Source organism: Pseudoliparis swirei, chromosome 20 (assembly GCF_029220125.1).
Source record: "Pseudoliparis swirei isolate HS2019 ecotype Mariana Trench chromosome 20, NWPU_hadal_v1, whole genome shotgun sequence".
Lineage (NCBI taxonomy): Eukaryota > Metazoa > Chordata > Actinopteri > Perciformes > Liparidae > Pseudoliparis > Pseudoliparis swirei.
The window spans coordinates 17,596,121-17,616,495 of NC_079407.1; the positions used below are offsets into that span (position 1 = coordinate 17,596,121).

A 20,375-nucleotide genomic window follows, 5' to 3' on the forward strand; every position below is an offset into this window, starting at 1 on the left:
GGAGTATAAGGGTGGACCCAATAGCACAACTCAGGAGACAGAACTGCAAATAATGATCTTTACTCCGAGTACCGGCAGGAACAAAACAGGCAGGAACAGATAAATACAATTTGTACCGGTGGAGTGCTTGGTCAGGAAAAAACACAAAACAATCTGGCAGAGCACAAGCGCAAGTGAGGGGACCTAAGTAGACAGGGACTAATGAGTGAATGGGCAACAGGTGAGACGGGCATGAAGACCAGGTGAAGGGAATGACGGATTGACGAGGCAGTGATCAGAGGCAGGTGAGAGAACAGGTGAAGGGAGTTGGACTGACGAGATGGGAAGCAGGATCTGGAATGACGTGTATAGTTAGTGAGGCAGACATGAAAACAACTAATAAAAGGAAGGTATGGAGCTAAACTGTTACAGTATTACATTAGGTATTTTATGTTATATAACTACATGTTCAAATTATACTGAAATGAAAAGAAACCAGAAGTGACACATTTTGACTCATCAGGTTTGAGGACTCAACGCTGCATCACTCTGGGAAAGCTTATAGGCTGATTGTTTTTGTCACCTGTATAGGAATCACCTGAGCTACTTTCCATATCACCATACCAAAGTATTAACACTTGCATGATGATAGCAATGGAATCAACTTTAGTGGCATCTGGTATTGCTGATAACAGTAGCAGTATTTATGTTTTTATAGCAGTAAGTTGTAAAGTATGTGTCTGGTAGTGTTAATGCTGATTACGAAACTTGAACTTGTCCCAAGAGCAAATGTGTGAGGAGCAGGTTCAGACTTAATAACTTCATTTATATTAAAAGTTGAAACTAGTTTGAATTACAGGTGAAGGAATAATGTTCAGGAGACATATTCTGACTGACAACATTTCCCCCAGATGAACTTCGTCTGGCCAAAGTTGAGGCAGCATCAGTCATGGCCTTCCCTGTCTTACGCTCTGCTGCCTGGGAGTCATCCCAGTCGGCTTATAAGAGGCGAAGGGAGAGTCAATGATCCTCTGTTCCCTGGAGGTTTTGGGCTTTGATCAGACAGATGCAGCGCTGAATTAGAAAGCGGAGGAGGCGTTGACTATCTTGTAAAACTTAATGTCTAAAGACTAGCTGAAGCTTCCTGGAAGATGACAGCAGCCTTGCATATGGACAAATGAATTCTGATATTTTAGAGTTTAATCAGTTTGTTTTGCTCCTAGAAATTGGACATGCTGATCAAAAATTAACTAAGACATTTGTAAAAAAGAAATGTAAGGTCATATTTACTTTGGCCTTTTAAATTTGACAATACATTTTTACATTCAGTATATTTTCTCAAAAATATTCCCAAACTTACCTATACCTATACGAACTATAATGATTATTATGATAATAATGATACCACACTTGCATTTGCAATGTGTCATATGTTTGTTATTTCCTCTTTATAAGCCACATTATTGATGAAAGATGAGAAATAAAGAGTACAGAACACAATAAAGGAATTGCCCGATTGGTTGATACCAAAAAGCATTATTATAATTTTAATAACTTTAACGTGTGCTGTATTTTCTTTAACATTCAGCGTGTGTAATAAATGAAAAAAACACTGGAATAGATCTATATTGAGATGGACATACAAAACAACAAATAGGTGTCCATCTGCAAGTTGACCATGTGCATTATCAGAACGCTGAGATGATCAGATAAACCGTTGACTGTATTTCAAAGAAAGTTAGCTGTGGTAATACAATCCATTAAAAAAATGTCCTAAATTGTTTCCGGATTAATAAGCATAAGCTCATCCCTCAAATAACAAGACTAACACACGGGAAGTGAAACAATAAGCTAATCGCTGCTGGGTCAGCAAATATAAACTGTGTTTGAAGCCAGAATCGTCCGCAGCACATTTCTAATAGTTGTCCGAGAGCGTTTCAATGAATCAAGCTTGTATTCACACTCTACTTCACAGCTGAATTAAATGTCATGTTTAGAGAGTTCAGTGTTGTATTTCAAACTCTAACAGATGCTAATGAGCCTTTCAGTATTTCAGTTTCTTTTAGAGAAAAGAGTAAAAGACACAGAGTCAGATCTTTAGAGGCCTCCTGGGTCTGAAAATCAAAGGCCTCATTGAGAACCAAATAGAACAACATCAGTGGATTACAAGGCTCCAAACAGCAGGGCTCCACGGCGGAGGCTGCAGGTCAACACGGCCATGGAGAAGCAGAGTTAAGGGATTCCCAAGTCATATTAGTCGCTATAGGTTTTAAAGTGGCAACTTTCATTTTGAAAGTGGATGTCTTTAAAGCGGCTATGATATATTTTATTTGTAAGCAGAAAAGGCTTAAGATTTTTTAAATGACTGGCTTATAGCACACTTATTATGCAGATATTACATTATATTATATTTCTAGAAGTTGTATTTTCCAATATGAAGCTGTGTGTAATGACAGGTATTTATTTTTACAGTGGGCTCTCTTAAAACCAGATAAAGGCTGAAATGAATTGTGCTATCAACATGGCGGGTTCAATGAACTTATTGCTTGAAATGTAATGTGCAGAATCTAGATCTATGAACTTCAAAGAGGCTGTCTTATCATGCAGCAACACCACAGCATCTTTAGTGGTTATAAACATTTTGGAGAGGTGGAAAGTGACTCAAGCTTTGCACCTAAGTAGACATATGAGGTACATCCATTTTATCATACTTTAAACTTCTATTCCTTTACATTTCAGGGGGAAATAGTATACTTGTTGCTTGACTACTTGTATCTAAGAGATATTGGCTGGGCCACAAGTTACTCTCAGATCAAGATTTTTTTGTTGGAAATGTATTCCAAATGTGTTTAATATGATAAAAACTAATATGGTAAATGCATATAAATGTGTTGTAAACCATCCCAACCGCATATAAAATAGTTAAACTAAGTATAATAATAGTAATATTACAGCAAGGAACAATCTTTTTTAAATGTGGACACAAAATAACCAAAACCAAGTATTCTTTTTGAAAAGAAAAACTTTTACTTGAAATATTAACATTTTCTCAGAAAGTATAAATAATGATTTATGATTGATTTAAATGTTTATACAAAAATAATACATTAGGAGGAGAAAAAAAATCATATCTTGTCACAAAAGTGTGAGTGCCCTCTGATCAGATGGCAGTAGATGTGGCTATAATAACAGTCACAAAACAACCGACCAACATAATAATAACAAATGTAATGACCTAATATTGAACTGTGTGATACGCAGTAATAGGCATTCTCGATGCCAAATGTGGCGCCCATCTCAACCTTTCTCCTCATTGTCCAGCTAAGTTAACCTCAGCTGAACTGAACCGGGGCCGCGTGTTGCGACAGAACTTCACATAAAAAGTCATTTGTGTGGATCCGCCTCTAAAACGTACGACTGGAGGGAAATGGTGAGTTCAGTCGCTGAGATCTTCTGAGCTGATCGCAAACAGAAGCAGACGCATACAATACGAGTCCGTTGCTCGCTCGCTTACAGCTTCACGTCTGCACACTTTGTGCCTCGCCTTCGCTGCTTCGGGGCAAACAAACACAAATGGCCGGTTCCTGGCGAAGGAAGTTCTCTTCCATCCAAACACGCTTCGGTACAGTTAGCGTGGGCGTCTCTACCCACAGCAGCGGCTCCTCTCCCCAACGTTTCCCAGTCTTTGTGGATTCCTGTATGATGAGAGCAGCTGCTGTCACAACACTGCCCTATGTCATGTCTCTCTCCTTCACAAAATACCACACTAATTTGACTGTTTTGTTTCAGAATGCTTGTCAATGTTTCCATTCTAACCCCAGGGGGTCCTGGTGTATGATGAGGAGTTATTAACAATATTGGTCCAATTTGGTTTCTCTTCACATTGAGGCAGGAAGTGGGAGGAGGAGGAGGAGGAGGAGGAGGAGGAGGAGGAGGAGGAAGAAGAAGAGGAGGAGGAGGAGGAGGAGGCGGGTGAGTCCCATTCCTGAAATTCACCTGAACCTGTGTGTGCAAACAACACGGAGGGGAAGGGCAACAGTTAGAGAGTGAGTCAGTCCTCCCTCCGTCGACATTGCTGGCTGACGCTTATTCTTTGGCATTTCACACATTCATCCATCCGCTTTTCTGTTATTTTACAGGCAGCTTCAACAACAGCAACTCCAGCATACAGTTCGTACTGCATGCTCTGGGCTAAGTGTTGGTGGCTTCACTGATAGTGCATATTGATTTCCAGTCTCAATTGTGTGGAGTTCTGCGCAGACTCCTGTCATACAAAGAATTGCATCCACCTTTGCGACGCATTGCATAGTCCTTTCCAGATTGTCAAAGTCTCTTCAATCACAGTATACACATTGAACAACTCCTGAACTGATGAATCCCTCGGCTTAATCACCGGCACTAATGCTAGCACAGTAAAGCTGCGTGTGAAAGAATAATATGGAAGACTCCGTTAAGGCCCAGTAAGAATGCACGCTCAAGATCAGTACGGGGTCCTTGTGATTGTCACGCAGTTTGTGTTCACATCCAGGAACGTGCTGTGAGTCGTTCAGCCTTCACAGAGGCTAATCACTGTCTCTGTTATAGTTTCATGGTGTCTTCATATTTCCACCTTAAATCGCAGAGTAATATCGGTTGTCCCAGAGCCTTCATTCAAGTCGGTACCGCCATAGTTTTTGAGCCATATTGGGGTGCTTGGTTTTTGTTCCATGGTAATGTCAGAAAAGAGGATGACAGGTGGTATAAAAAACTGAATACTGTTTTCAAAGATTGTGTTAGAATCATCTTTGTTGATCGTGTGTGTGCGCAGAGGGGAATCCAGTCTCCTCACTTTCAGGTGCAGCAAGCTTCTTTTTTTTCCCCCCCTCTCTGTCCCCATTTCTCATTTTCACCGCTTGGCCCACGGTCGTCAGCACTCCTCTAGTTTTGTTGACTGACTCATCATCCAGCGCGGCGTTGCCGCTTATTAAGAGTTGTCATGGTTACCACGGTGAGAGGGTGGAAAAATGTGCTCCCGTTGCTGAGCACCGAGTAAGTCAGGTGGACGCTCTCACCAAGCTTGAAGAGGACACTGGAAGGAGAAGGAGAGAAATGTGAGACAAAGTAGACCTGCGTTACATAAAACAATAAATACAATATGTCCGGTAACACAGGTAGCACATGTATCGAGTGCATCAAGGCTTCCTGGAAGAAATTCAACTTTCGTTAATGCCGGTGGTGGAAAGTAACTTTGTACAGCTTTGAGGTACTTATACTTGAGTTTTTCCATTTTATTCTACTTTATACTTGCATGCCACAACAATGTCAGAGGGAAGTATTACACTTTTATTTTACAGCTATTGTTGCTCTTCAGATCAAAATTGTACAAAACACATCATCATTTTATAAAATATGATGTATTATTATAAGTTAAACTATTATGCAGTTAGTTAGCTCCACCATGACTAAACTACAATGTTGAAGTACCATTGACATGATTCAATAGTATTACACAGACATGACATGTTTTTCCTTTTCATACTTCATGCACAGTCAGTACAATGCCTTGCCTCGGTAAAATTCGGAATGCAGGACTTTTACTTGCAATGGAGTATTTTTATAGTGTGGTACTTTTCGTTAAGTAAACGATTCAAATTCTTCTTCCACCACAGGTAAACACGTCACCCCGGCACCTTCATGTGCCACACCTGACCAAATACATTCCTCATCCCTCTTTCTCCCAACTCTCAAAAGCCTGGTCTCCATTGAAACGCTCTCTTTTTTGGATTGTTTGTGGAATTTATTTTTCCACCTGCCTCTCCGGGGGTGGAGCCAGGTGACCCCGGTGTGACCCTGCGTCCAGCAAACAGCTTCACCTGATAAAGGTGACCCGCAGGGTAAGACTTGAGTCATTAGACGCCGGGCTCCGAGCAGAGGGGCGGTTGAAACAGACGCAGGTATAATGGAAGGTTCTCAGTCAACAATGGTCGTTATAAAGCCTGAGCATGCTAGTTGTGTCACGAGTAGAAGGCAGCCCCATCCAAGTAAAGTCCTGATAAGAAAATACCTGGGAGAGCCGACTGGCTCAGTGCTCTCTAAATAATTGTGTTTGTGAAATGCTAGTGTGATGCTGCCCGTGGTGGAAAGTAACCACCACTACATCCACTCAAGTACTGCACTTAAACACAATGTCAAGGTACTTGAGATTCACCTTTGACTTTACTTTTTTTCATTTTACTTCATAGATGTCGTTTGCAATTACTTGGCACATTCAAGTTTAAAGAAATGAAAAACAAGAGAGATGCTTATGAAAAACATGTATTATGAAATAATGTGTATTCGACAATTAGTGTAATTAGCAATGAGTTGATCAGCAGAAAATAAGTTAAATAAATTACCAAATGTGAAAATGTGCTGTTTTTCTTGGTAGCAGTTTAGAGTAAATGTAACTGCTGGCCAGACAAAACAAGACATTTTATGGAGTCACCAGAGGCATGTACACTGCTTTTCTAATGTTTTTAGCAATTTAATTATAATAATCACATTTATAAATTGTTAGTTATTAAACCGGTCCTGCCTTCTGTCTCCTTCATCCTCTTGTCATATCAATCTTTAATTCATTTACAGCAGATTTGTTTCATCGTGATCGATTACATATTTAAAACCACTCCATCTGTGTAATTCTACAATATTTGAAGAATTTAAGTATTTCTTGGGTACGTTATCACAACTAAGGTCAAACGTATAAAGTTATTTAGAATGTAGAAAACCTAATGTGTGAATATTAAGTCTGAAAAATTCATACTGTGTGTATTTCTTTACACAGGTAAATCATTTAAATACTCCTTCCACCTTTGGGTACAGCTTTTATCACAGCACATACACTACCGTTCAAAAGTTTGGGGTCACCCAGACAATTTCGTGTCTTCCATGAAAACTCACACTTTTATTTATCAAATGAATTGAACATTTCATAGAACATGTAGTCAAGACATTGACAAGGTTAGAAATAATGATTAATATTTGAAGTATTAATTTTGTTCTACAAACTTCAAGCTCAAAGGAAGGCCAGTTATAGCTTATAGCACCAGCATAACTGTTTTCAGCTGTGCTAACATAATTGCACGGGTTTTCTAATCAGATATTAGTCTTCTAAGGCGATTAGCAAACACAATGTACCATTAGAACACTGGAGTGATCGTTGATGGAAATGGGCCTCTATACACCTATGGAGATATTTCATTAGAAACCAGACGTTTCCACCTTGAATATTAATTTACCACATTAACAATGTATAGAGTGTATTTTTGATTAATTTAATGTTATCTTTATTGAAAAAACAGTGCTTTTCTTTGAAAAATAAAGACATTTCTAAGTGACCCCAAACTTTTGAACGGTAGTGTACCTTAATTGTTTTTCAAAAATCTAACCATAAATACATCTGATCGTCCCCGTAGAAAGAGCAGCACCCTGACCAGAATGCACCTACATTTCAAAGCCTCAGAGAGTGTTGTTTTACTTCCTGCCTCCACTGAGGACACAGCGCTGCTCTGAGCTCTCATCCCGTCATCCCATCTGTCGGTCAGTAGCGCGGCGGTACGAGTGCTCTGCCGCAGCGTGGGAAATTGAGCGTGTGAAAGCACCATGGACAACATTTCAGGCTAGAGCGATCACTGAGAGCAGGGAGAAGTAGGAAAGAGGAAGAGGTGTAATTACCCCACCACCCCCATCTCATCTCCAGCCTCACTGTAGCATGGAGGAAAGTAGCAGCACACCATGCTTGAGAACTTTGATTAGCAGCCGGGTTCATTTCCTGATCGCAGAGGTAACCCTCAGCAGGGAGATGAAAGTGAAAGGAGGCAGCATTAATCAAGAGGGGTTCCGGCTCAGGGAGCAGGTGATTGATTAGACGTCTGTTTAAGAGGAAATAGGAATTCTGAGGAGTATACCTTTCTATATCTATCTTGTCTTTTAGTTTGGAGGCAAATGAAAGCATTTGAACATCAGCAACAGCCCCAGCAGCAAAACAAGCAGTACTTAAAGTATTGGTCAGAAAGTAACTTATAACAATTGTATTTACCCATGAGAGACCCCCGAGTTGGACCATCTTGTTTACAGGAACGTCCTAATGTGACAGGAATGAAAAATGGTCAATACACATTCATAACAAACACACACACCCACAAACACACACACACACACACACGCACACACTTCTCCCTGTCATTATGTAGTTCCTGCTGCTAAGTTTGTGCTTTTCGATTGTGTAGTTTCTCTCACTCAGAACAGGGTGAGGGAGATTTATGTGCATCAATAGGTGATGTGTGAGCTAATCAACTGTTGCAGTTGATTACTTTTAAGGCGGCAAACTCTGGAACACATTACCATCCTCTCTTAGGGAGTGCCCAACCTTCAGCACTTTTAAAAAGCACATGAAGGGATGGCTGTTGTCCACCCAAACTTGTGCTCATATATAGTAGTACTGTCATGGATATGTGATGTATGAATGTTATATGAATGAATGAAACCTTAAAATGTGCTCATTAATTAATGCCCCTATGTGCAATATATCTGTCGTATATGGGTATTGCTTTTATATATATGTATGCGATTCTTTTTTTAATCCATTGTTAACTTTTTATTACCAAACTGCTATGTATTATCAACTATACACTATAATTGATTGTAGTTTATTACAGCTGCACTTTGGCATGACCTTTACCTCTCGGACACTCAATGACAGACAATGGAAATCAGCATTGCGGCTGTAATTGGGTGCATTTACATCTTAACTTAAAGTGTTCATCAATGTACATTGTCCCCTCTCGAACAAATAAAAACGTAAAACTTGAAGTTCTTTAAAAAAATGTTGATGAAAGAATAATTATATATGTAAGAATTGTAACAAAAACTGCAAAAACATTTCAGATTTACAGCTGATTCTCATGCAGATACCCGACACTGATGACAGATTGTCACTTCTTCAACCTACAACCCACGGTAGCAGGCAGGTAGAGGTGAGCACATGCATCTGACCTGCGGCCTGTGTGGTGGGACTGACCGTCTTATTTGATGACATGGAGCTCAGGGTGCTGAGGCTGTTGCCGTCTGTGACGACCATGGCCGAGGGGAAACGTGATGGGTGGGAATATTGTGGTGGCTCTTGCTTGTGAGAATACACTGTGAAAGAAAGTCAGACAAATACAAAGATATAAATACTTCCACATGGATTTTATTTGTAAAAATTACAGAGTTTAAAGGTTAATATCAGGTTTAAAGCAACGGCAAATACCAAAGGAACACAATAAGTGTGATCTAATCATAAATAAATAATAAGTCATAATATATTTATTCTTTGGGGTTTTATTTTACACACCCCTTTAAGGGTCCCCAACAAGGATAGGAGAGAACGAAAAACTTCTTTAGGCCTCGAGAGTTATTGAAATGAAACCAATTAAAAAGTTGTTAAACTGCTCACAGTTAGAGTAGACAGCAGCTTCCAAAGGGTTTGCACCAGTGGTATAACTGATACACAAAGCACTCCAGAGGCATGCATCCAAAGAGGGTGAGAGTATGAATGAATGTTACTGACTGTGCGAGTGTGTGACGGTTGCCATGAACGGCTGCTGACTCATGTGACTGGGGGAATGCTGCATCAGGCTCTGCTGGTGGGGGCTGTGGAGCTGCTGGGAAAACTGCACCGGCTGCAGCGCCGCTAGGCTGCCCGCCACGCTGTTGATCACTGGCACCGACTGAGATTGCGATGTGTTTAAACCTAGTGGGACACAGAGGAACCTCCGTCACATCATGCATGATGAAATACATTCCAAGACTTTCCCCTCTTGATCTGCTTGGACTTACTCTGTGCTATGGCCATGACTCCAGATAGAGGCATGATGAGGTTCTGTGTCTGCTGGTGGTTGTGATGGGAACTGTGGATGTTGGTCAATGTGCTGACTGGAGGAAGACCTCCACCTGAACCTGAGATCTAGGGAAAGATGAAGGAAATCAAAACAATTAGAGTTCTAATGTATTGCTGTATAATGTTGTATAACAAACTACCCCACTTAAAGTTCTGAGTGTCCGTTATTTAAATTCACATAAATGTATTTTCAAAGTGAAACAGATGTTGGCTGCTAAACAAACAACAAACATAAATGTTGACTTAGTTCCGATTCTTTTGTATGACACTGTACTTGTGTAACTCCACTCACACACAGCACACAAGCAAATACTGATAAGAAACAAAAGGTCAAGAAGAAAAAGAATCGTACTAAAAATGTCAGCAGAAGACTCTGCATGAGTTTGTGGAGCACATTGACAGTGGTGTGTACCTGTGTGGTGGATCATGTGAATGATTACGTGAACATTTGCAAAAAACAAAATATATGCATTACAGTATTGGCTATCTGGATCCTCCCACTCGTTGGGGCTGCGACTATTTGACTACTGCCAGCTGCCCAAAAACGACAGATCGGCCAAACACACATCTGCAGATAAAAAACGGTCAGCTCTGACCTGCTGTGGTCACTTCAACTAATGTCGCTCCAAAAGACAGAAGTATTTTGACAGGGAAGTTATTCAACTTCAGTTACATGACATTAGATTGTATGTGACCCTGAACAAGATAAGTAGTTCAAACGGTAGAATTTCGGGTTGCGTGGAAATTCGATTTTGTTCCGAAGTAAAACCTTTTATTTTAACGGTAAATCAAACATCTTATATCAAAAGTTTTGTTGCACCACGACTCAAACGCTGTGGGTCAATGCACAGGTCTCCTTGTCACTGATCAAATATTGGACTAGGGCAGAAGGGAGAAACTCTAAAGTAGACACAAACAAAAAGAACACATTGGATATAATCAAATGTTGGCGTCATTTCTCAGAAGAACAAGCAGAGCTCCACCTGTGGCTCCTCTTTGCGAGGCATTTAATCAATAAGAACAGAATGTTTCTTTGTCAGCTTTATTGGCTGATGCCTGTACACTGTGGTCTGACGAAGGCTGTGTGCTTGTCCAGCCATGGCCTGCCACCCCGGCTCCACCTTTCAAACAGAGCAGCACAATGTGCCAATTGTTGGCTCTTGCCCGTGGGTCCATGGGAGAGGAGGTTCAGGAACCTGCTTTGTACGCTTATGCTAAACGCAGGCCCGGGCCTTATCTAATCTGAGGCCAAGAGGGCCCAGGTGTGTTCACTCACCATCTTGCCGTCAGGTGACAGCAGACTGTGGCTGTGGTCCAATCCTCCCGGAGACACCTGCTGGAGCACCGACTGGCTGGTCACCATGGCGTTGTTACTGTGGTGACTGATGGTTGTGGAGGAGGTGACCTCACCGGGGCCTTGGCTGTAACGCACTGAGATAGAGACACAAAGTTAGTTTTACTTGCTGCATCCCACAGTTATAACACCTGAGGTGTCCTACAAGTATAACAGTTATGTAGGGCAGATAGACAGAAGTGTAGATAAACACCGGTGTCACTCCAATCTACCTGCTCTTTGGCGCAGACGGGGGAGGCCAGAGCAAACAAACACAGTGACCCGCCCGCTGCTATCTGTGTCGCTCAGCCAAGGCCGTTCACCGTGTTCACTCGCTCACAACACAACGCCAATCAGACTCTCTGGTCAGCACACAAAAACTACTACCGGTCATAGTGTTCTTAATTGCGTCAGTGTGAAGTTTCCCCAGAAGTACTCAGATCCTTTACTTAAGCAAGAAGTACCAATTTTGATCATGTAGGTCCTACAAACAATTGAATAAATACGGTATTTTAAGTGTTTTCCACAAAATGTGTGAAAGTAGAATTGAAAGTACAGAAAAGATGGCCTCTGTGCATGTTGTATTATTATATATTAGATTGTCAGATTGGTGATAAAGCAGCATTTTACTGGTGTAGCTGCTCGAGGTGGAGATAGTTTTTATACAGTTTGTTAACTTAGTTCAGTGATTCCCAGCCTAGGGGTCGCAGTCCCTCCAAAAGGTCAAAAGATAATTGGGAGGGGAAGATGAAAGCGGAAAAAAAGTTCTGCAACATAAATTTATCTAATCCCAGTAGCCTACTTCTTTCAGCCTAATTATACTTTTAGAATTATATTTATATTTAAATTATACTAATTATGATCATACGTGTATTTTGTAACCTTTTTTTTTTTAGACAAAATTTAAACTATTCGGAGAAAACTCCCCTGATATATCGAAAAGAGGATAAAGTGGCAAATTAAACCCAACATTTAAAATTCTACAAAGTACAGTGAGTTTTCAATGAAATGAAATTCTTCTTCTCGTGCCATCACTTAATCCTGTGTCTAGACTTCTTGTTGTCCCTCAGTGGAGGCCCACAGGAATGCCTCACCCGACCACAACCGACAATCAAATGCCTGTTTGCCGATGTAGGCCCCCTCTGATACCAACAGAGCAAACATTACACAATTACAAGCGATGTCAAACACATTCTTATCCTGTGGTCTCAGCCTCACACAGACACTCTCTTCGTGACAGTGCAGAGACAGACTGTGTTTGCCCTCAGATCTCACTTCTTCCCCGAGCCCTTCGTCCCTGACCCAGGTGTGACAGGCTGAACGTCCTGTCAACGTCGGTCAGACGTGTAAAGATGCATTGATATACAGCCATTTTGAGATAAAAGGGGAGGGAGAGACCAATGTGACCAATGAGGGGGGGGGGGGGGGGGACTGTTTTATTGTTGCTGCAGAAAGAGTTTGCAGATGTGACAGTTTGCTTCAGGTGCTAGGGAACGCAAATAGCTTTCTTTGTGTTGTTGGATGCGTACAGATTCACGAATATCAACGCATAATATGTCACAGACATTATCGTAATAATCTTGCATAAGATTCCGCACATTTAAAGCAATCCTTTTACATTTCCGGACATACACAGCCAGCTCTCTACGAGGTATTTGACAAGCATATTTCCCATATGGTTGAACTATTCCTTTGACTACAGACACTTAAAATACAGATACCGCGATATTTGAAGCCCCAGTGCCATATTTCATCGACTAAACTTTACTTTACTGCTACTGTGACGACAAATTTCCCCTTGGGGATTAATAAAGTATATATCTATCTATCTATCTATCTAAAGTACCTGTCCTCCATTTTGTTCAGACCACAGACTTCATATTGTCTCCTACAACCTACTAGCAACCCCACAACTCTCCACCGTGCCTTGTAAACACTGCCGCGGAACAATAAAGCACTCCATTGGACTCATGACCCCCATTGCCACACAATAGAGGAGGCCTCATAAAAAGGCAGTTATCTTGGTGCTGGACGACCTCCTAAAGTGTCAGACATAGGAAAGGATGCTATTCAGGCCAGTTTAGTTTCTTTGGGTTGGCCAGTAATCCAGCTGCACATAGCCTCGAAGTAAGTAAGGACGACTTCCATGATCGGAGCAAAGAGACTCTGGGTTTCTAGAAAGCAAATCTTTTAGAGACAGACTTTAAGATACCATTTTTTTGAGTTTCTGAAAAACTAAAGATTTTCTCTGGTAAGAAGGGCAATCCATGAAAATCTAAGGCGTCTTTTTCGAGAGCAGGGGGAGGGCGAGAACTTCAGAGGGGGAGTGGTAGCAAGGATCTTCAGCGGGTTTTAAAGGCTCTAGCTCCCTGTGTGACCCATGTTATATCAAAGCCTGCCTCCCCAACCCCAGGCAGTGCTCATTGTCGCGCTGCTGCATATGACAGACCTCCTGGGTCTCTGCAGGACGTATCCAGTCTCTTCTTTTGTGGCTCTCTGGGACTCACAGAGCAGTGGAAAGTGCAGAGCTAGGCCATTATTTTCTGTGTGAGTGCGTCTTGTTTCGAGCTTGCCTGAGGTGACGGAAAGCAACACAACCCACGGATAATCCCCCCCACCGCTGTGTCCGATCAGGAACTTCTGAGTCTGCTAGTTTTGTAACGGGCAGAATGATGCAGCTCAGCACTGATTCCACATTATGGTGACTTCAGCTGTTAAATGACCAGTGCTGCAAGAAGTACTCATCTAAAAAATACTCTGTCACAAGTTACATTCCTGCATTCAGAATCCTATGCAAGCAAAAAATTGGAACAATGTATTTAAACGATCAAAAGTAAAGGTGCTTGTCGATCAAAGACGCGGCCCCTGTGACAGAAATGTGAAGATATTTTTATTATGAGATTGTGTCAGCTGGGAACAGCTCCAGGGGAATCGGAGGTGGGCACTAGACTTCTGTAACGTTTGTTGGGACGCCGTTATCCGCCGTAACCACCATATAGGAGCAGCCATGAGCCAGGGAATATCTCTTTGGTGAGCAGCTAACAACAAGACGTCTGAAAATTGACACAGGGCCCCAACCTGACACCAGAGTGTTGTTCAGCAAAAGGGATTGGAAAGAAACATTGAATCCGTAACAATGAACGGTATTTTGTAAAATGATTTTGGTTTGTTTAGATAAAATACATTTAGTGATGTTGAAAGTACAATGTTAACCGTTAAAATATAAAGGAGTAAAAGTTAACATACAATGGAATAAGTACGAGCGTAAATGTACTTAGTCACTTTCCACTACTGCAAACAACTTTTTCTTTTGATTATTTTATTATGTTAAATGCATCATTTAATACATTATTAAACTAATGTAAAAATCTATCATTATAAAATATACAGTTGTATATTATGATTTAGTCGGCATAGTTATGACATTAACTAGCTTATTAGAGGAAGTTAATGCTTCAAAGTAAAATGCTGTAAATAAGAGGAAATACTTGAGGTCAGTAAACGGTATTCGCGGATGACCAATCGGTAAATATTCCAAAGGAAAACACAGGTGCGTGCACACATACGCCTTCTGACAAACGATGTAATCTGCCTGAGATCAGTTTCATTTCTGAAAGTTAAAAAGGTCACCACCAAAACTGCACGTCACACTGTTTGACTGTCTATCCAGTTGTGACCGACGAATCAATGAACTGAAACAGAATCAATAAAAACTCCCAAAGTAAGAGGAGTTTCTTTGATCCGACCCAGTGGTGACCCCTCTCGTATGACTGAAGGTGTGGCGACAGTTTAGGGGGGATGGGGGGTGACTAGGTTTCTCTGTAGGCGAAGAAGGGGTCATCAGTCCTGTCTGGCCAGAAAAGGGCCTATACCCCAGTGGACAGCTCCTGCTGCTCCAAGTCTGCCTAGCCTCAGCAACTATGCCAATGCCCATAAAGATGAGGGGGGAGGCTTTAAAATCAGTCCTCCTCAAGGCCCAGCAGAGATAAATGAACCTAGGTTACAGTCACTGCAGTCTTCTAATACACCACAGACAATGGGACCTCCTGCTGAGGCAGAGTATAGAGAGTAGAAGTCAGAGGAGCCCCTTATCAAAGGCCTCGGAGATGTAGTAGCAAAGGATTTTAATTGTCCATTAAGCATGCATAATACGGGTCGTGCCCTAGCAACGCAATGAGACTTCCTGCTGGGATATTATTGTCAGGCCAGAGGCTGACACTGAAAAACAGCTGATGCTGTCGGCAGGATGCCAGCAGGACACCTTGTAAGCAGCCAGCTGAGGGTTTTTTTTTCCGTGAAGAGCAAACTGTTTTCCACCATGCACCGATCCTTCCCTTCTGCAACATTATCGCTGACCCTCTGGCTTGGCAACCTGAGGTCAATGCCTGGTCAGGTGTTCAGAGCAACAACAAAAACCCTTAAAAGAAACCTCTAGCAAACAGACAATCACCAAAGGTAAAAGAGCAAGCCAGGGCAAACAGTTTGTTTTCCCCTCAAAGTGTACTCGTGTTCGAACACGAGACGAACACAATAGGCTCTGAGTGAGACTCTCAAATCACAGATTTATGGAGGGTGAGTGATGGCACGGAGGATAATGCCCTGCGAGGCCTATCAGGTTTGTTTTTATGTTGTATACACCAGGTAGACTCAGTCAACACTAATTACTGCAAATGCAAACATCAGGTAAGGGTGAAATGGTCAGAGCAATAACGCACAGCCTTCCCTTGTTTTGGAGACTGAGTGGAGTCATTAGCAACCCGCATGGGAGGAGGAAATGTGGAAATGACGGCGTTATGTCGAGGTAACCTGGATGTGTCTGTCCCCCCTCCCTGACCCTGGCCTGACCCTGGCCTGTCACAGGGTTGCTGCCCTTTGTGTCATGCTCCTCCATGCTGACTTTGGAGTGGAGATTGCAGGTACAATGTGGATTGTTCTCAGTGTGTTTTCAAAGATCAGAATAACAATGGCATTTGCTCAGCTCACTCACTCACGCTCATTGATCACTTGTCCCCTCTTTCTCTGCTCCTCTGATCACATCAACTGTGCTTAGTAGTTTCACGCCCAAGAAAACTAAATAATGGGCTTGTTGGCACTGTTACCCAAAATGTTGGCGTAAACACCGTAAATGCAATGCGGCGTGCGGTCATGTGACACTGGTTTACATCAGTGATGAGTTTGCCAGGTTTTGACAAAGGCAAAGAATGCGTGGAATGAAAAAAACAATATCTCGGGTTGCTGTATAGATTTTTGGATTTTTCTCTCTCTGACGGTGGTATAGGAGTCCAACCTTAAATGGACAGTATCCTGTCTGCTCAGTGTGACGATGAACCTCATGCAAAATGTTGCCACTTGGGATCTTACTTGGAGGGGAAATGCTGGTGTGGGGATGATGTGGCGAGCTGTGGGACAGCAGAGGGTTCATGCTGTGGGGCGGTACGTTGATGGCGTCCATGGCCAACTTCTGTCTGAAGGCTTCCTCTTTGCGCCGGTTGGCAAACCAGTTATATACTCGCACTTCAGTGACCAGATTAGAGCCGAGGCCCTGAGCTTTGGAGGGGGAGACGCCTCTTTGAAGACATTCGGCTCTGAAGGAAACAGATGAACAGGTTAAAAAATTGGGGTTGGTTTTGTTTGGGTGACATTTTTCAAAGAAGGTCGAGGAAGGTGTCATCTTTATCTACCTGTTGCACTCTTCTACCAACGCTTCCCTCTCCTCCTTGCTGGGGTTCTTCTGGCGTTCATAGGCCTGGTACAGGATCTGCTGGGACGCAGGCCCCCATTTGAAACGGTTACGTCTCATTTTCTTGCAGGAGGGTTCGCTGCCGACCTCTTCACCTGGCTGACCCATGCCCTGACCAGACGGGTTGAACTCTGGGAAAAAAAAGACTGGATCCTGATTGCCTTTGTCTGTCATGTTGCCCATTGAGCCTTGCACTGCCTGGTTAAACTCTGCAAAACAAGAAGAGGGACATTCAACAAGACACAGTTCAAATGGAAAATACATATTTGTAAAAGGAGAAGTTATGTCCATAATCGTAGTGTTTTCTGGCCATAAATAATATTTCCTTCCTTTGGATGCATTATGACAAACTTAGGATAGCACCAATTGCTGAAGGTGCTGCATCCATAATTTGGAAATGTCCAACCCAAAATTGATATCCCTACAGATGTTAAGCCCAAATAAAGAGCCATGCTGTTACCGAGTACACATTACAAGCCGGGTCAAAGCTGGGAGAAACTCAAATATTAACTTACGTTGGAGAATTTCCCGCTGTTTCCTGACATACCAAGTGTAGAGGGCCGCTCGCTTCTGTGTTTTCATGGGCGTGCCTTTGTTGAGGTGCTGGGAGAGGTGAGACTGGTTCAGCCCTGTGACGTCCACAACCTCCCGTTGGGGGATGTTGTGCTGCTGCATGTAACCTTTGATCATGCGGGCAGCACGCCATGGATCCTCTCTGGGTTCAGATAAAACGCAGGAGCAGAAAACACTCATTTCACCACTGAACTAATTGCAGCTTTCAGGGGGAAGTCGTAAAGAGCAAAACCACCTTTACTCACGGCTGAAACTAAGTTTATTTCATGCCATTAATTGTATGTAAACACATGATGAAATTATTATTTTTTATTATTCATGCAAGTGGGAAGATTTGGTTAGATTTGTTGATATTAAAATGTGTTATACAAAATATACAAATATGGAAATACTCTGGTGAAACACAAATGAACTTGTTCCTTTCCTTTAGCTTCACTGTTTTGTTTTGGACCTCAAGTTTAAAGGGGAAGTCCCTTCAAAGTTCATCATTCCAACCCATTCAATAGGCTGCACATATTTGCAAAGGTTCAACTGGTTCCTGCCAGGTTGAGAAATTTTGAACTTGTATTTTTTAACTAAACTGATGATGTCAGCCTGGAAACAGGTGGTCGAGGTTTGTGTGAATCTAAATAAGGCATGAACAGTATAGGTCTAGATTTAAAAAACAAAAACAAACTGTGAAACAAATCCTAAAGCTGCTTGACAAAACTTAAAACAATAAACAATATATTGTCCAATATGTTAATAGTATTTGAGGAAAGTATAATATTGGCATTAGTCTCCTTAATATATACTGCATAATGTGTACATACACTATATACAAATTTAAAAAATGTACTAGTCATACTAAGTTCAGATATTTTTTAATTGATAATCAAACATTATTACTTGCTATTAATCTCAAAAATGTTTTTCGTTTCAAAGAATTAACATTTTCTTGAATTCGCATGAGCATCGCATAAATATACGTACAATTAAAACATGCTCTTACCTGAAGAATTAGCTCTTCAAATTATTAATTTCTTATTCAAATGTCTGCAGCAGTGGGAAAGTGTATCGCAAAAATATGCTCGGATGTAAAACGGATCCGAGATTAGCAGGCCTGACACGCTGAAGTCTAATTGTAGCATATCTGTTTGTTTTGGAGAATGTGGAGCCCGACATTTAAATCTGCGGGTTAAGTGGGAGATGTTCGTTTATAACTTTTGACAATGAATAACCAGATCTCCATTCACTCTAATCACACGCGACTGTGTATCTTTCAGTTGATGATTTATAGAATAAAATTAATAATAACTTAACTACACGTGGGTTAGTTTTGATATTCTTCCGGTCCTTGTTAGGATCTCAAATATTAGTTTTACAGTGAATCAAGTGGTCTGAGTGGATTAAAGGGATTAGAAGCAAGAGGTCCAATGAAGACGGGGTTTTCTTTCCCACGATGTGTTTACTGACTCATGAATACATGGAAAACGTACAACTATTGAATTTGAAGTAATCACTTTATACTTAAATTGGTTGTATTGTTATTATTTAGAATGTATTATCATATGTATTCATATTTTCTATCTAAATTCTTAGCCATAATTAGTTTCGATTCACTTTCTCTTCATGTCGCGGATTGCGATATTTATTGTGGAGTAGGAAAAGGCCTAGAGTAAATAATAAATAGATCTAAATTCAGCTGATATATTCCAAAGGTAAATACATTTTAATCCTTGTCGATAATTAGTAACCAGATTGTAAAAAAAAAAAAAAAACACGGCGGGTTATTAAAAAATGGTAAACAAAGAAGGGAATGCTTTTAGTAGATATATAGGTTTTGTGCTTCATTTTCCAACCTTAAAAACGCAATAAATAGAGCATTTGATGTGAGTAGTCCTTATTTCCACTTCATCATGTCACCTCATACTGCGATTCAAATATATCGAAACTAGTTTGTACACTTAAAAACAAACAAGTCAGCCAGCGGAGGGAACTTACGCCAACATGCGATCCACCTCCGCCCTCTGCTCCGCGGCCTCCTCCGTGTTGAGCGACTGGAGCTCCTTCAGGATCGGCGGGGTGTCGTAGTCGTCCCCGTCCTCGGAGCACTCGTCCCCGGAGATCTTGCCCTTGTTGTGGCCGTTGGTGAGCGTGTGGAAGACGGGCTTCGAATCGACGTCCACCCCGTTCATTTTGCCGCTCTGAGGCGGAGCGGGGGACATGGGCAAGTTCTCCAGTTTTACTCCAAAGCCAGGCGGACTGGGGTCCATATCATCCAGGGCCTGGATCAGAACATCTTTGGAAACTCCAGAGTCCAGCAAGGCGCTGAGGAGCTCCTGCTGCAGAGATGTCAGCTTGGATACCATGTTTGAGAACATTAAAAACTCAACATAAGCCTGCTGTGCGCGCGCTGCAGCAGAGGGGGAAAGGGAGGAAACAGAAGGATATATAATAATAAAAAATTTAAAAGCAAAAGTAAAGTTCCTATGTTCCTCTCTGCTCCAGTGGTGTGGGGAGTTTGCGGCGGCTGACACCTGCTCCGAGAAGCTGCTTCACTTCCCTGTTGAAGGGGAGGATGGAGCTACTTTGTCATGATGCTTTCTGAGTGCAGGGGGATATAAAACGTGGTAATGAGTGGGCCGGCTGATGGGAGCCTTATGTAAATCCACTGAATAAGGCCCTCTCTGGGCCGAGGTAGACATGTGTTTACACTGCTGCACTGCTGCTTTTATTGGCTCCCCTTATCAGCAAAACTTTCATGGACTTTGGACCCTGTTGTATATGCCATAAAGACTTTTAAGAAAGGCGAGCTGCACATATTCACACTGCTGGATCTTTTATTCTGGTTGTAGGCCTTGAAGTAGTGC

General features: G+C 41.8%; 1 protein-coding gene across 1 annotated transcript; it reads right to left on the bottom strand.

Annotated features, from left to right (window-relative positions):
* Nucleotides 1–1,510: 1,510 nt before the first annotated feature.
* Nucleotides 1,511–20,167, bottom strand: hnf1ba (HNF1 homeobox Ba). Its single transcript, XM_056441643.1, has 10 exons — nucleotides 19,507–20,167; nucleotides 17,466–17,665; nucleotides 16,892–17,159; nucleotides 16,572–16,795; nucleotides 11,154–11,308; nucleotides 9,817–9,943; nucleotides 9,548–9,730; nucleotides 9,017–9,135; nucleotides 8,036–8,080; nucleotides 1,511–5,047 (listed from the first exon to the last, which is right to left on the bottom strand). The coding sequence occupies exons 1-10, from the start codon at nucleotides 19,884–19,886 to the stop codon at nucleotides 5,027–5,029; spliced, it is 1,722 nt and encodes a 573-aa protein (XP_056297618.1). The 5' UTR covers nucleotides 19,887–20,167; the 3' UTR covers nucleotides 1,511–5,026.
* Between the last annotated feature and the right edge of the window lie 208 nt (nucleotides 20,168–20,375).

Coding starts and splice junctions, on each gene's coding strand:
- hnf1ba (XM_056441643.1), bottom strand. CDS start 19,886: ATGTTCTCAAACATGGTATCCAAGCTGACATCTCTGCAGCAGGAGCTC. Junction 17,160..17,465: donor ACAGCGGGAAATTCTCCAAC/GTAAGTTAATAT, acceptor CTTGTTTTGCAG/AGTTTAACCAGGCAGTGCAA. Junction 9,731..9,816: donor AGTCATGGCCATAGCACAGA/GTAAGTCCAAGC, acceptor GTGTCCCACTAG/GTTTAAACACATCGCAATCT.